Genomic DNA, 16993 nt, shown 5'->3' on the forward strand with positions numbered 1-16993 from the left:
TTATTCCGTTAATTATCCCAGTAGTTATTCCAATAATTATCCCAGTAATTATTTCCAGTAATTATTCCAGTAATTATTTTTCATAAGGGATATTAAATATATTGATCTGTTGGGGTAATTTTAAGTGTCAAGATTATCAGTTACACTTACAGTTAAGTATTTGTATAAAGTTTTTTAATAAAACAATTGATATACTATTTTCTTAACATTTTTCAATGTCCGGATTCACTTGCGAAGTTTGCTTAGTACTGAAAAGAGAATTAGTTCCTCCAGAAAAATTGAAAGGTAAAAGTGTAAATTTTATGCGTCAGTTTTAGAGAATTAATTGTATAAAATAATTTATTGTTTGTTTAATAGCATTCAGGTGTTTGAGGTTTGTGTTGATTTTTGAGGGTTGATGCTTATTAATTCACATTTATTTGTAACAATTTAGTTACCCAAAGAACACCATTTTGGATATCTTATCGTTGCAGGAAATTACAATTGATATCATCACGTAAAACCCAACTTATATTGTTTGACTAAATTTTTTATGACAGTAGTTGTTATTAATCTTGAATGCAGCAGTTTATAATTAATATTTTTGAAATTCTATATTTGGAACGTTCATACATGAACATTTACAATATTTACATAATGTGCTGTAATTAAGTACGTCTAATATAAATACTCCTGGATACAAGAAGTATGTTGGAATAGAAATTTGATTGGATTAACACAAACTTTCATTTATAATTCAAAAATTAATTTAAACAAGAAACAATGAATTATTCTGAGCTTTTTGGAATTAAAAATAATACATCTGAAGACGTGATAAAAATTCTTCCTGCATCTAATTATGGATTTGTGTTAGATTTTGAAAATGTTACTGATAAATATTTGTACTTGATGAACTTAAAGGAAGAAATATTGGATACTTTTGATTATTTTTCGCTCTTTGATTTAGCAATTCCTGCATCTTTTTTTTATTTATTATTTCTGATATTAGGTGTTACGGGAAATATTATAACGTGCATTGTTATAATAAAGAGTCCATCTTTTCGAAGTGCGACGAATTATTATCTTCTTAATCTTGCAATTTCTAATTTGATACTACTAATCAATGGTGAATCTTTTCATTTTTAATTTGTAATTTCAATTACCAATTACAGTTAAAGTTTATATAAATATTTATAACATGCTCCTAATACTTTTACTTAATATTGCATAATTATTTTCAGGTTTCATTACTGATTTACAAGTTATATGGATAAAGTATAAATTCATAGGAGGTTTTTTCTTTTGTAAAGTTTTTCCATGCTTATCCGAAGTGTAAGGATTTATTTTCTTGATTTAATAAACTAGGGCAATTAATTAAAAAATAGTATTTTTAAATATAAATTATTTCAGAGCCTGGAAAGTAATACTATTGACATTGTTTGCAATTTCATTTGAACGTTATCTCACAATTTGCCATTCTGTCCGTATTAAAAAAGTGAAAACATTAAAAAGAATTATTATTTCTATAATCATTTTATGGATAATTGGATTCATATTTTCAGTAAATGAATTTTTTAAAAATTCTGTAAAATACGTCTTTGAATTTTCTTCTGGTAAGTAACTTAATTACAAATTATAATTCATTATTAGGATTTCCACGTGGCTTATATTTTATTTGTTTTTCAAAGGCTTTTTCTACTCTGCTAATATTTTCAAATAAGTTTTTAATTACAGGTTTAATCATTGATCCAGAAAATATAAGTGAATGTGAATATGTAAACAATTTAATGTATTTGATTGAAAAGATCAATTTTTTTCTTTTCTTCTTGTTACCTATGATGGTGATTATTATTTTATACATACAAATATCACGAAAATTGCGAGATAGTTGTCAAGAAAAAACATTAAATTATGCAAAATGCTGTAGTTCTATTCGACAAATTCACTCCAGACAATCTACAATTAGGATGTTGAGTATGCAAAGCAAACTTTTTTCATTCTTTTGAATCATTTTAAATATCTAATTTTTCTTCTTTTCTGAAGGGAATTTTGTTCTTTACAGCGTTTAAGGCCAGGTCCAAGTGAGGCAGCGCCATCTACATTGATACTAAAATTTTGGAAAATTTTCAACAGCCTTTTCTTGAAAACAAGATGGTAAAATGCTTTTTCCTTTATGGATAATTGATTATTGGCAAGATATACACCAGCTAAAACTTTTTTTGAGTTAAAATAATAAAAAAAATTTCATGTCAATAAATTAAATATGAGCACTTTTTTCACAAAAACTGTAACAGTACTTTCTCAGAAATTACAATCAAAAATGCAATTTCCATTTGGAAAATTAATAAACGCTAAAAAATACACGACCTAAGATTTACCAATCACGAAAATAAGAAAAAAAAATTTTATTAAATATTTAACATATTGATACTGCTTTACTGATTGTGACAGCCCTTTGGTAGATTATGTATTTCAGGTGGTTAGCAACAGCGCCAATCTCCTCCTTTCGGCTAAACTGCGAAGCGTCTGGTGACATATATAACCTGCCAAACGGCTCTCATAATGAGTAAAATATGTTATGTTAAAATACTTTTTTTTTGTTATTTTCGTGATTGGTAAATCTTAGGTCGTGTATTTTTTAGCGTTTATTAATTTTCCAAATGGAAATTGCATTTTTGATTGTAATTTCTGAGAAAGTACTGTTACAGTTTTTGTGAAAAAAGTGCTCATATTTAATTTATAGACATGAAATATTTTTTATTATTTTAACTCAAAAAAAGTTTTAGCTGGTGTATATCTTGCCAATAATCAATTATCCATAAAGGAAAAAGCATTTTACCATCTTGTTTTCAAGAAAAGGCTGTTGAAAATTTTCCAAAATTTTAGTATCAATGTAGATGGCGCTGCCTCACTTGGACCTGGCCTTAAAAAAAGAAATGACAATTAATATATTTTAATACTTTTACAGGGGTTGTTGTGTTAATGAATTTCGTATGCCGGACTCCAGTTATATTGACATTTTTGTTGGGACAAATGGATTATTTTGAAAACCTGGAATATAAAAATTATTTGAAACCTTTTATCCAATATTTCAAAAACCAATACAATCCGAAAATACATTCAAAAGACCCCCGCCATCTTCAACAAGCTCCTCAACTCCCACTACTCAAGAACCATTTACCGAATCTTTAAATGAACCAGATGTTAGTGATAACGATGTCTCTGATTATGAGTCAGGCCTTAGTGATTCATCTATTAATAACAGTCAGAATCTAAAAGAGCAACATACACGAAAGAAAAGTAAAAAAAACCCAAAATCATCACAAACATTTCCTCTTGACCCAGAAAAGTGGAAACAGATCGAAAATGTTCTAGAAGACCCTAATAAACAATACCCACTAAATGTTATGCAATTACAGAGTTTACTAGATTCGGCTATAGGTTCTGAAAATATTATTCAAATTGTTTTAGACCAAACAAAAGACCTGGAAAATCTTACCTCATTGCTTTTAGACGTATATCCTATGCTTCCAAATAAAGCATTAAAAAATCGCTGCACTCGAATTAAAAATAAAATAAAAGAATACGTCGAAAATCATCAGGCAAATCCAATCATGGAAGAATAACCCTAGACATTCTCTTTACCTTTTTCATATTTAATGGATATTTTACAATGGAATGTAAATGGCTATTATCCTCGTAGAGGCGTCTTAAAAAAATTGATTTCTGATCTTACACCAGCCTGCATCTGTCTTCAAGAAACAAATTTCAAAAATAATTGTGCTACACTCCGAGGATATAAATCAGTTTTCAGAAACAGAATCAGTGAATATAGCAGTGGTGGAGTAGCCTCCTTCATTAAATCAGAACTATTTATTAAAGAAATCCCGCTCACAACGCCCCTTGAAGCAGTAGCCGCTTCTATCTACTTGCCAAATAAGATAACTGTTTGTAATGTCTATCTCCCTAACAGCCAAGAGTTAGTGATAGAAGAATTAAAGGCTCTATTACAACAATTACCTAGGCCCTTCATGATCGTAGGTGACTTCAACTCCCATAGTGAAATGTGGGGTTCTTATAAACATGATTCTCGTGGACTCACCATCGAAAAATTACTTGAAGAAGAGAACCTAGTCCTACTTAACACAGGACAACCCACTAGATTAAATCTTAATTCTGAATCAGACAGTGCCATTGACCTTTGTATCACCTCTCCAAATATTGCTTTGGATTTTGAATGGACGGTTTTTGATTATCCGTATGACAGTGACCATTTTCCCATTATAATAAAATCCTTACTAGTTCCTCAAAAAAACCAATCACATACATTTCCCAAATGGATAATCAACAAAGCTAACTGGATCGAGTACAATGAAACCATAAAAATAAATATAAGAAATTTAGAACCTATCACTACACAATCTTCTGTTAATACCCTCTTAAAAAATTTATGTGATTGTATAATAACAGCAGCCGAAAAATCTGTTCCGAAGTCCTCCGGCAAAATTAATAAAAAACAAGTTCCATGGTGGAATTCTGATTGTGAAGAGTCACTAAAAAACACAAAAAGAGCCTACAGAAAAATGAAGAGGGCAAACAATTTAGAAAATATAATAGAGTATAAACAACGAAGAGCAATATTTCGAAGAACTGCCAAAGAAAGTCAAAAAGAATCCTGGAATAATTTTACACTCTCAATTGCTCCTGACACACCAATAGGACAAATATGGAAAAAAGTTCGCAGCTTAAAAGGTACCAAGACAAATATATCTCCCCTTTTCCTTTCAGACCAAAATGGAAATATCACCAACGATTTAAAGGACATGAGTGACATGATTGCAGACTCTTTTGCATCTAACTCCAGTGATTCTAATTTCTCTGAAAGATTCCAAAACTTCAAAATTAATTCCAATCTCAATATTAACCGCGTTGAACTAGATGATGACCCTGCAGACCCCATCAACAATCCAATTACACTTGAAGAATTTCAACATACACTCTCACTCACAGGAAAAACCAGTCCAGGACCCGACAATATCCCATATGAATTCATAAAACACCTTCCTAAAGAGGGAACAGAATATGTTTTAAATCTATTTAATTTCATATGGTCAAACAAAGTTTTCCCAGATATGTGGAGAGAAGCTGTGGTTATCCCAATTCCAAAACCCAACAAAGATCATTCAAATCCTTCTAATTACAGACCTATTTCTCTTACTTGTAACCTGTGCAAAATCCTAGAAAGAATTGTATCTGAACGACTAAGATGGAAACTGGAAAATCTAAATATCCTTTCACCACATCAGTATGGCTTTAGAAAGTTTAGATCTACAATGGACCACCTAATAAATATTGAATCAGAAGCTTGTGAAGCCCTCGCCCAAAACAGTGACCTATTATTAGTCTCTATGGATATTGAAAAGGCGTATGAAATGGTTTGGAAGGACAAAGTGATTTCTCTTCTAAAAAATATACAAATTTCAGGTAACATTTTAGCTTTTATTAAAAACTTTTTACTCCAGAGAAAATTAAAAGTCAGATTAGGCAACGTTGAATCTAAAATGGTCGAAACCGTAAATGGAGTACCACAAGGCTCAGTGTTAAGTGTTCTCCTATTTCTCATCATTATAAATAATATAACGTCCACTATCAAACCTCCAATCAAGTGCCAACTCTTTGCTGATGATTTTATCTTTTCTCTAAAAGGGAAAGATCCTAAAGTTTTAGAAAATATTGCCCAGAAGACCCTAAACTCTTTACTAAAATGGTCAGACCAAACAGGTTTTAAGTTCTCAATATGCAAAACTGAATTCATGATCATTTCAAGAAAAAGAAACCCAGTAGCTTGTGAACTTACCTTGAATAACACTCCTATTAAAAGAGTCAACTCCATGACAATTCTTGGCCTACTCTTTGATAACAAACTCTCTTGGACACAACATATAAACAAACTAAAAGCTGATTGCAAAATGAGAGTCAACATTATTAAAGCTCTAGCATCTATTAAATGGGGATCTAGGAAAGTTTGCTTAATAAACACTTTCTCCTCATTAATTCGAACTAAAGTTGATTATGGTTCTATATTGTATGACTCAGCAAATCCAAATATTCTAAAATCGCTAGAACCGATTCAAAATACAACCCTAAGACTCTGCATTGGTGCCTTTAAAACTAGTCCAGTATCTAGTATTCTCGCAGAATCAGGATATTTTCCACTAAAATACAGGAGAATGCTTCTCTGCTTAAATTATAATTGCTCTGGAATATCAAATTCTGCTATTTCCACCACAGAATATAAAATGTATGACAATTCGCCACACTTACCCAAGCCTCTTAAATTTAGAATATTTAACTACCAAAAAGAACTAAACACCTCTACCCCCACATGCAATCCTCGCAAGTATTATCCAATTGCTCCTTGGGAAAAATCGCCAATAAAAATTGATTTGGGTATGTTAGATAAAGCCAACAACTTACATCCTTCTTTTATCACTGAAGTTTTCATGGACCATATCCAAACATATATGGATTATAATCACTATTATACAGATGGATCAGTTATAGAAGGACATGCCGCCTGTGCCATCTCAACTGATAAAGATAACATATTCGCCTGTCGACTTCCTAATGAATTTAACATCTTCTCTTGTGAAGCCTACGCAATTTTCAAACTTCTCACCTTGATAAAAAATTTAGTAACTCCCAACAAATCGGTCATCTTCTCAGACTCTTTATCTTGCCTAATAGCAATAAAAAACAAATACTCTACATCAGCCCTCATCCAAAATATTCAATCTCTTTTAAAAGAATTAACAAATACAAATAATATAATTATACTTTGCTGGATTCCCTCCCATAAAGGAATAAGAGGAAATGATATCGCTGATAATTTCGCCAAAAATGCAACAAAATCGACCACCATCGAACAAATTCCGATCTCCATAGAGGAAATTAAAAAAAGAAATTTACACGTAGTTAAGCAAAAATGGAATGTAGAATGGCAATCTCTTCACTCAAAACTACATGACATTCGATCAAATGTTTTTGAGAAGGTTCCTGGCAATCCCACATCCAGATCAGAAGAGTGCCGCATCTCCAGATTACGAATTGGACACACCAACTTTAGTCACATTCACCTCATCACAAAATCTCCCCCAAATAAATGCCCCAAGTGTAATGAAACAATATCAGTCATACACCTCATCCACGACTGCGATGGCTATGATTTAGAAAGAAGAAAAGCTTCTCTAACTGGAAACATTAAAAACTCACTAAACTCTGATGAAGGTCTTAAAAAAGTGCAAAAGTTTTTTTCGAATATAAATATGATTGGTGATATTTAACGAAAATGTATTTTCCTTTTTTATCTTAATAATTTGTCATGATAATCATCAATTAATGTTGTAAGATCGTGGTCGCTTATGACCCTAGTTGTTCAACAGCGACCTTAAATAAATAAAAAAAAAAAAAAAAAAATTATTTGACGATATTAGTTATTTCAAACTTATTGTTATACTTCAGTATCTCAGTAAATCCAATAATTTATCATTTAATGAGTTCTCAATATCGAGAAGCTTTTAAGAACATTTTTTCTGGCAAGCCGGAGTTAATTTCAGAGAAGAAGGTTAAAAAACAATGTATCGCAGAGGACACTATTTAGGATTTCTTGTTTTTAATTATTTTTCTTCAATTATTTTTTAAATTTCGTATTGAAAACAATCTTATTACGTAATAAAGAATGTTTTTAGGAGATTCTGTTTTTTTATGTGAATCGATCCAATAATTTTTGTGTGCGCTATAAATTCTAATTTCCTTAAATTCCATATTTAGAGAAATTTATGAACGATCTCTTTAAATACTCATAAGAATATAAGTTTTAAAATTAAGTAAAAAGAATCGATTTTTCGTATGAAATTTTAAATTTCATTAATATCTTTGCGTATAAACTTTAATTAAAAACTGTCCTTTACCATTCTAATCATTACAGGAAATCACAATAGATATCTTTACTTGAAAACAAACTCATATAATTATTATTTTCTATTGTTTTACATAAACTTTTTTTTTTATTACAGTAGTGCTATAAATTTCAATAACAGCGGTTATAAAATATTTTATAAAATCAAAAAAAAAAAAAAATTATTTAAATCGGATATTAATTTATATAAATCAATTTAAATTAATAATTGTATTCGAATACACAATATGAATTATTCTGATCTTTTGGAAAATAAAAATAATATAAAATACGAATTGTCAATTATTCCAGCATCTCAAATTGGACTTGGAGAATTGGATTTAGAAAATGTGACTGATAAATATTTATTTTTTGTGAATTTAAAGGAGAAACTACAGGATTCATTGGTTGATCATGTGTTCTTTGATGTTGCGGCTCCACTATCTTTTCTTTATTTATTGGTCCTGATATTAGGTGTCATTGGAAATGTCACGACGTGCATTGTTATAATTAAAAGTCCATCACTGAGAAATGCTACAAATTATTATCTTTTTAGTCTTGCTATTTCGGATTTGATGCTATTAATTATTGGTATTATACTATTTTTATAATTATCAATTGAATATATATAATTGTCTTTGCCAAAAAAAAATTTCTTCAAACAGAAGAAAAATATTGTCAGTAATTATAATAATTAGCTATATGATCATTATGATTAGGTATGATTCTTGATTTTCGAATTTTATGGAAAAAGTATCCATGGATATGGGGTCTGGCACTTTGTAAAGTTCTTCATTATTTATACAGTGTGTAAGAATTTAATTTTTATCATCCTGACGATGTTCTTTAAAATAATATTACATTATTTTTTTTTATTTTAGAGCCTACAATGTATCAGTATTAACAGTGTTAGCATTTTCATTTGAACGTTACCTTGCAATTTGTCATCCTCTACGTATTAATAATTTGAATGTATTAAAGAGACCTATTTGGTTTATAATCATTTTATGGATAATCGCATCAATATTTTCATCAAACCAATTGTTTCGACAATTAACAAAATACGTCTTTCAATTATCTTCTGGTAAGAATATTATTTAATTAACATTCTAAATCCATAATCTGAAAAAATTAGTCCCCAATTCTAATTTATTTCAATTTATTAAAATAATTAAATATATAAAAATACTCTGATTTTATTTATCGAAATTTTTGATTACAGGTTTAATAATTGATCCAGAAAAGCTAATAGCATGTGAATTAACTGATAGCATAAAGTGGCTTGTACATGATCATTTGAATTTTATATTTTTCTTCGTTTTACCAATGATGGTGATTGTTATATTATATATAAAAATAGAACGAAAATTGCAAGACAGTTGTCAAGGAAAGACATTGAATTATGGAAAGAGTTGTAGTTCCATTCGACAATTACAATCTAGACAATCTTCAATTAAGATGTTGAGTATGATAACAAATTTTTTAGAATCTATAAATTAAAAATTTTAAATTTATTTTCTAGTTTGAAACTAGCTGAAATAATTAAGAAATATTTTCTATATTTTATAGGAGTTGTTGTAATAGTAACCTTTATATGCTGGGCTCCGAATAATTTAATTTTTTTGTTTGAACAAATTGGAAAGATTCAAACTCTGGACTACGATCTTTATCACTGGGTCATGTTTCTTTCAAATTTATTTTTCTACGCCAGTACTGTAGTAAATCCAATAATTTATAATTTAATGAGTTCTCGTTATCGAGAAGCCTTCAAGAATATTTTCCATGGCAAGGAGGAATTATCTTCAAAGATGAAAATCAAAGTAGAGTGTAATACAGAAAGCTCGGTTTAAGATTTTTAATACCATTTTATTTCTTTAATTTCATATGAAAAAACTAGGCTTATTAGGTAAAAATTAATAAAATTCAATTGAATTGAATAAAAATATAATCAGTGTAAATGGTTTTTTTAAAAAAATGTTTGGCATTTCATACTTGTTAATTTTTTATAACAAAATTTTCATTCGAACCACATATTCCACGAATTTGATTGAACATTCTCATCATGTAATTCGTTAGGGTTAATGTGTGTTTTAAGAAATTTTTCATTCCTTCGAATTATTTATAACGTAAATTTTTCGCTATTGAATTTAATACAGTTTTGTGTTTAATTTCAATTATAATTTTCGTACTCAAATTTGGCCCTGTAAAAAAGTTATTAACAGTAAAGACATCTTAAGAATTTATATAGCATTAAAGAAAGAATGAGAATATGAAATCTTACCACATTCTTATTAAGGAACAGAATTTTTTTAAGAGATCTTTTTTAGCTTGTTCTTTTTGTTGTTCATTTAATCCACCATTATTATCCAAACAAAGAATAATTTTTTCAATAGCCTGTTGAGAAGTTGAAATCAAATCAGAATTAACGAGACATTTTGTGTTTATAAGATGATCCCATTTTGCTTCTGTCATTCCACTAGAAGTTTGTCTTGCTTTATTTAAAATTTCAGTTTTCACTTGAGAAGATGTCATATCATATTTATCACGTAAATTAGATACGGCAGGAAATAAATTTCCTCCTTTAGAATCACATTTTCCTTTAAATTGATCCCAAGATAATCCAAATCTATCTTGTACTTCGTAGACTACGGGATTCACAAATTTTAATCCTCTGACATATTCTGAACCTATTGAAAAAATTTTTTTCTTCAGTAAATGATAATTTTATATTTAATTTTATATTTTCTATCAGTTTTTTTTAATATAGAAAATATATAAAGGTATTTTATTATATTAAATTTTTTATTATTAATTGATACTTGCAAACAACGAAAGTAAGTAGAAAGAGGAAGAAACACTTCATGTTTAGAAGAAATTGAAACTTTTTCAAATTGTGACTAACTAAAACCAGTTGTTTTCCTCTTTTATGTCAATAATTGCCTCTCTATATTTCCTCAATAAACAGAAATTTAAATACACAAGTAACGTCTCGTACAAATGTTTAGTTTAAACTGACGTTGTGCAATCGAATTGTGTTGATTGCTGTATTTGATAAGACTTTACTGACGGAAATATAAGAAAAAAAATTAATAAACAGTGTATATTATAATATTAATTCCAGAAATTGCAAATTTGCATTAAATTTTTATATTATAATAACAATTTTAAAATATAAATTGATCCAGGAAAAATTAAACAAATTTTACTAAAAAACATTAATTTCCGATTGCAAAATTCGTCAAGAGTTCCAATATTAAAATTATGATAATTTTTTAGGAAATAAATTATTTAACAATTTATACAACTATTGAAAATATATATTCTAACAATATTTGTTTAAAATTTTTTATTTTTCATACTTGTAAATAAATTTTTGCAAATTTTAATCTATTCTACAATATTTATAAAAACTTTTAAAATCTGAAAGTATTTCCATTGTATTTTGAAATGAACTGAAATATTTGATTATTTTAATTCTAAATATTTGTCAATAATATTAGCCTGAAACTATATGAAACATGAATTTTTTTATTTTCTTGTTCCTTGCATCACAAATTGTTCATGTATACCCATTGTGCACTGTAAAAAAATACATTTTTATTGCATAGCAAGAAAGCAGGCTTATTAGATAAAAATTAATAAAATTCAAGTGAATTGAAAAAAATATAATCAATGTAAATGGTTTAAAGAAAAACAAAAAAAAAATGTTTGGCATTTCATACTTGTTAATTTTTTCGGGATTATTTCAAATTAAATAAATTATTTACTCCCATTGAAGGTTTCATTATACTTTTAATTAAAAAATAAAAAAAAATTAAGGTCATTGAATATGAAAATTTTTACAATTCCAAATGGCGGATTCAATATGACGAATGGAATTTTTTTTTTTGATTGTTTTAATTTGTAAATCTTATTAGTTAGGAATTTTTAGAATTGCTAAATCCAAATGATTTTAAGAATTGAAATAATACCTAAATATAAAACTTACGATATTGACACTGCGTGGCATAATCCTTTAAGAAAATCTTGTTTTGCTTTATCAACTTCTGCTCCCTGTAATTGTTGATTTGGATCTACACAAATTTGCGCCTTGTCTATTGCAACTTGGGAAATATTTATTAAATTCACATTTGTTAAACAATTATCTTGTATCCACTGTTCAGGAAAATATCCCAATTCTCTGGCTTTGGCAATTAAAGCCGCAGTTAATTGACTTCTAATTTCACCTTCTTGTGTTTGTAATTCAACAAGTTCATTATATAAATTTGGATCTTTGCTATCGCATTTTGGTTTTAAGTCACCAAAAGGCATACCATACTTTGATCGTATTATGGCATCCAATGGTTCTAAAAATCTCAAACCCGTCACTAGAACTCCAGCACCTATTATCGTTTTATAAATAGGTAATTTAATTTTCAGTTTTAATCCATTAATAATTTAATTTTTTTTATGAATAGTAAACAAATTAAATTCAAATTTGTACATACTTATAAAGAGTAATGTCAAAGAACGTGTTGAATATTTCATTGTTATTATTTCCAATAAATGTTAGTTATAATATTTTTTATCAAATATTGAAAATTTTATAGTAATAAAATAATAAACAAATTAAAGGTTCTAAAGTTGATAATGTATAATTTTTGAAAGCTAACACAACAGAGCGTATTTAATAAACTGTATTGGAGAATGCAATAACTTTAGTAAAGTGAACATAGATAAGATAACGTTTACAAATACTTATTGCAAATCATTAATAAATTATCCATGTAAATTTATAAATTTTTAACAGAAATACTGTTTGTTTTCAAAAATACATTTGCAAATAACAAATGAGGAAAATCTGATACTTTCCTGAATCTGATGATGCAAGTTATTAAACATGTTATTGTATTCTATTACAAAATTCTAAAATTCATTTATTTAATTTTCATTTAATATACAATTATTTGATTCTTAAATTAATAATTTAATAAAACCGAAACTTTTCTTGAATTATTATTTGATAGAATTTCACAAAATTAATTAATTAAAATTAATTGAAACTTATTTCACAACTTTTTTTTTATGTAGAATTCAAAATTTAGAAATATTTGAAATATTCTTTTGCAATGTGAAAATGATTAAAATACCAAAAAATCATGAATTATTATTGAACTATTTTTATTGAGTGTATGACATGTAAGAAATTTTAAGTCAATTAAAAAATTTTTATTGTGATGTCGGGCTGGTGGGTAAAATTGGCATAATACCAACTTTTCCACCTGGATGTCTTCCTTGTGCTATATTTTCATTTATTGTATTCCATATTATCCTGTAAATAAAAATTCGAAATTAATATAATTATTTTGAATTTCATAATTTTTATAATTTTCAGAAAAATTAAGTTAATTGTATTAAGACTTACATGGCTTTTACACCAGTACAAATATTGTTGATAGCATGAGATTGTAATTCCTCTAGTTTTTCAGCCTCTAAGTTATCATTTAAGCAATTTTTTACATTGTCAGCAACACTTTTAGCAATTTTCTTCACCTCTCCATTAGTATTACAATATTGAACAATTAGATCATCAACACCATCACTTGAATGAGGAATTGGCAATTTTTCCGTTATATTTGGTATTAAGTCATTTCTAATATGACCAACTTGAATTTTTAAATTTTCAATTTCTTTGTAATTATCCGGGCACATCGATTGAGTGGGAATTTTATCTTGTGTTAAAGTTTTCAATAATGCGGACGAAATTGGCTCCGCCAATATCATAGAAGACACATCCTTGACATAAGCTACAGATATTTTTATAAATACAACAAAAATTAAGAGAAATATTTTAAAAACAAAGACATCGTTCTTTTTAAATCACGTTTTCAATCAAAGATTAAAGTTTAATTGAATTAAAAATAAGTTTTTTGCTATTACAAAAAGAAATTATAAATTTCTTTGAATCAAAGAAATTTTTTCTTTGTATAATAATGCACACATTTTTTTGATTCAAGTAAAATTTCTTTTTGCAATAAATTAATAATTACACTTACCAAAAGTCACTAACGTCAGGAGAAAAATATAAGCCTTCATTCTAATGTGTTTTTCGAATTCAAAATCACAAATTGATGAATAAAATTGTAAACACTATTTGTTCGCAAAGGTAAGAAGAATACTATTTACTTTCTGTAGGTTTTACAACTTTAAATATATATCGCAACTATAATATATGTTTGACAGTGATTTCACGATTGACCTTAACAATGAGTCAAGGATGTGATTAATTTTGAAAAAAATAATTATTCCCAGTAAAGATAATAATTCTAGATAAGTGACAAGTTACATAATAAAAACACATTTGTATAATTGAGATTTCCAGAAAATAAAATAATGAAATTTCTTGAAAAGGAATTTAATTTTAGAATTAGAGCCTTTCTAAATTGCAAAATTACACAAACGTCATATTCCTTATTTTTTCTTATTAGAATAAGAATGTTAATAGATAAATATTAATATTTTTACTAATTGTAAGTTAAATTTTTATAACTTGTTCTTGATATTAGATTTATCCAATCACGAAAGTTTATTGTGTTGCCTACTTACAGGCGTCTGATATAAATTACAGTTAGAATTAAGCAAATAAAAAAAAAAATTAATTATTATGAATTTATTTCATAATTAAGATTTTTTTATATTTATGAAAATAGTTAAAATTTTTGAAATCTAAATACATTTATAGTTAAGAAATCTGAATTTCATTGAACAAAACACAAAACTTTATATCCAATTTTATTAAAAATAATACTTTATATGACACATTTCATTAAAAAAAATTTAATCTATCGCCAATCTGGAACTTTGGATATACATTGTGGTACCCTTTCTAAAGTGTAAATCATTTCATACGATAGTTTCACCACCGAAGTTGCACAATGTTTCACGACATCAAGTTGACAAGTGACCCTTCTATATAAATCCCTAAAAATAAAATCGTTGTTATAATTAATAAAATTAGAACAATCGGAATTGATTTTTAAAAATAATTTTTAATACATTTGAAATTGTTAAAAATAATTTTTTTTAACTCACTCGCATTCTTTTTGACTGAAGTTGATTGGAGCGTAGAAAAGAATATTATTGTAAAAAGGATCATAACAGTTTTCATTGCATAGAGAACAATTTGCACCAACGCATTCACAATTTTCTGCAACTCGCCATAAACGACGATTACACTGTTCAATAAAGCATTTTGAAATATTTTTTCCCACCTCCCAGAAGCAAGTTTTCATCTTATTATAATAAAAGCCCATATTATAGAACAATCCTAAAAAAAATTATATTATTAATTTAATCACAGTTAATAAAAGATGTTTGAATTTGCCGCGTATTTAACCCCCAATCTCAAGAATCAAGTTCATTGGATCATTTCCAATGGAAAAAAGCTATTGTAGAAGTAGCTTTAAGAAAGCAATGCAACTACCGCACCGTGCTCTAGAAAATATCGGGACATTGTGACACGAATATTTTCGACGAAAAGTAAACAAAGCGATCTTCCTAAATAAATACCTAATTAAATAAATATGAATTTTGTCAATAAGTGACAAAATTGATAATAATTGTCGGTAAATTTGAAAATTTTTGTAAATGGCGTGTGGAACAATTAATAATTTTATTAGTTAGTGGCGTACGGTGTATAAACATTATGGTTAGGGTTTTCCAGAAAAACTCTTTTATATTAATGATGAATAACAAATATAATAACAAAAAACAATATAATTCTGATATAAAATACTGAAGAATTTTTGAAAGAAAAGTACAATTTAAAAATCCTATAATTACAAATATATTGTATGAAATATTCACAAATAAAAATAGAAAGTTTAGGCTAATGTTTAATTGCGATTTTATAATTTTTGATTTAAAAAATAAATAGATTTTAGTAATTTTTAAATAAATAGAAGGAATGTTTTATATATGAGATTAATATTTATTACTTATAGGTTATGTCGTTATGTAGATCCGAAGAACTCTATTTGCAATTTCTATTTGAAATAAAATTTCTACTAACATTGTAATATAATAAAAATTCTATTAATTTATAAGTTCAGTTTTAAATTTTTCATTTATAATTTACATAAATAATTCTATTAAAATATAATTTTTAAATCAGTCTACAAATAATTTCCCATTAAATAAAATTCGTTTATAAAATAATTTGGAGTTATAATACTCACGTATTGCCTGCTCATTACAAATTTTAGTCAGCATCATTTGCTTTAAACTATTTGTATCAACATTCTCAGAATTGTCCAAACATCCAAGCATTTTATCAGCTGCATTGTACAATAAACTATTTAAATTTGTATTATTGTTGCAAAAATGTTCAATAGCGTTGCTTATAACAGTTTCGTTTGTTTCTTTGTAGTAAATTTTCAAAAGTAAATCTTCCGATATTTGATTAAAAACAATTGCATAATCTTCTTGAATATTTAATATTGTTGGCATTAATCCTTTTCGTTTGCAATTTTTTCGAAATTGGCTTAATGATACTTGAAAATTTGGATACAAAACACGATCATCACGACACACGGACAAAAAAAAACAATCTGAAAAAATTCCAAAAAAAAAAACAATAATATTGCGATAAAAAAATAAAATTTAACTGTTACTAGTATTATTATAATTAATAATATTAATAATAAAATATTAAATTATAATTAAAATAAGAATTTATCAAGTAAACAAATTTTTTAAATTTATTAAAAAAAAATATTAAAATTGAAATTATGTAGTATTTATAAGGAAATGATAAAAAATTGTAAAATAGTAAAAATTTATAAATAACAAAACTTACTGAATGAAATAATGAGACATAAGATAAAAGAACTTTCCATAGTTGATTCGCTTGAAAAAGCGAGATGAAACTGACGATTTTACATATTTTGTGCGTTACGAGTGTAGGAGGAACTCATTATCAATTTCCTAATTTGATATCTGTGTTACGAATATTAGTGATGACATCTGACTTTTTTTCAAGTTTAATTCAAATTATATTCTGTTTACGTTTTTAGGAGT

At 27.0% G+C, this 16993-nt stretch overlaps 5 protein-coding genes and 1 long non-coding RNA gene across 8 annotated transcripts; 2 read left to right on the plus strand and 4 right to left on the minus strand.

Moving 5' to 3' along the window:
* Nucleotides 1–98: 98 nt before the first annotated feature.
* Nucleotides 99–1579, plus strand: LOC127289027 (uncharacterized). Its single transcript, XR_007844115.1, has 5 exons — nucleotides 99–285; nucleotides 474–685; nucleotides 989–1105; nucleotides 1221–1309; nucleotides 1390–1579. It is a non-coding gene; the product is annotated as an uncharacterized LOC127289027 (long non-coding RNA).
* Nucleotides 1580–8072: 6493 nt separating this feature from the next.
* Nucleotides 8073–9786, plus strand: LOC127288949 (neuropeptides capa receptor-like). Its single transcript, XM_051316667.1, has 5 exons — nucleotides 8073–8527; nucleotides 8656–8746; nucleotides 8818–9020; nucleotides 9159–9401; nucleotides 9506–9786. The coding sequence occupies exons 1-5, from the start codon at nucleotides 8185–8187 to the stop codon at nucleotides 9784–9786; spliced, it is 1161 nt and encodes a 386-aa protein (XP_051172624.1). The 5' UTR covers nucleotides 8073–8184.
* Nucleotides 8367–11019, minus strand: LOC127289028 (uncharacterized). Of its 3 annotated transcripts, none has more exons than XR_007844117.1 (4): nucleotides 10760–11019; nucleotides 10218–10623; nucleotides 9929–10137; nucleotides 8367–8470 (listed from the first exon to the last, which is right to left on the minus strand). XR_007844117.1 is itself a non-coding variant. In XM_051316777.1 (3 exons), exons 1-3 carry the CDS (start codon nucleotides 10797–10799, stop codon nucleotides 10107–10109), a joined length of 477 nt encoding a protein of 158 aa, XP_051172734.1. In that variant the 5' UTR covers nucleotides 10800–11019; the 3' UTR covers nucleotides 9817–10106. The 3 variants fall into 3 exon arrangements, 1 of the variants encoding a protein (XP_051172734.1); XR_007844116.1 differs by lacking the exon at nucleotides 8367–8470 and adding an exon at nucleotides 9609–9736; XM_051316777.1 differs by lacking the exon at nucleotides 8367–8470 and having other exon boundaries at nucleotides 9817–10137.
* A 248-nt stretch (nucleotides 11020–11267) lies between these two features.
* On the minus strand, nucleotides 11268–12623 carry LOC127289030 (uncharacterized). Its single transcript, XM_051316780.1, has 3 exons — nucleotides 12424–12623; nucleotides 11925–12318; nucleotides 11268–11515 (listed from the first exon to the last, which is right to left on the minus strand). The coding sequence occupies exons 1-3, from the start codon at nucleotides 12461–12463 to the stop codon at nucleotides 11485–11487; spliced, it is 465 nt and encodes a 154-aa protein (XP_051172737.1). The 5' UTR covers nucleotides 12464–12623; the 3' UTR covers nucleotides 11268–11484.
* A 456-nt stretch (nucleotides 12624–13079) lies between these two features.
* Nucleotides 13080–14157, minus strand: LOC127289029 (uncharacterized). Its single transcript, XM_051316778.1, has 3 exons — nucleotides 13972–14157; nucleotides 13341–13722; nucleotides 13080–13247 (listed from the first exon to the last, which is right to left on the minus strand). The coding sequence occupies exons 1-3, from the start codon at nucleotides 14009–14011 to the stop codon at nucleotides 13145–13147; spliced, it is 525 nt and encodes a 174-aa protein (XP_051172735.1). The 5' UTR covers nucleotides 14012–14157; the 3' UTR covers nucleotides 13080–13144.
* Nucleotides 14158–14694: 537 nt separating this feature from the next.
* Nucleotides 14695–16934, minus strand: LOC127289031 (uncharacterized). Its single transcript, XM_051316781.1, has 4 exons — nucleotides 16773–16934; nucleotides 16153–16524; nucleotides 15008–15242; nucleotides 14695–14896 (listed from the first exon to the last, which is right to left on the minus strand). Exons 1-4 carry the CDS (start codon nucleotides 16810–16812, stop codon nucleotides 14758–14760), a joined length of 786 nt encoding a protein of 261 aa, XP_051172738.1. The 5' UTR covers nucleotides 16813–16934; the 3' UTR covers nucleotides 14695–14757.
* Between the last annotated feature and the right edge of the window lie 59 nt (nucleotides 16935–16993).

The sequence above is a fragment of the Leptopilina boulardi genome, unplaced genomic scaffold (assembly GCF_019393585.1).
Source record: "Leptopilina boulardi isolate dan_hultmark-lab unplaced genomic scaffold, ZJU_Lbou_2.1 LbouV2_399, whole genome shotgun sequence".
NCBI lineage: Eukaryota > Metazoa > Arthropoda > Insecta > Hymenoptera > Figitidae > Leptopilina > Leptopilina boulardi.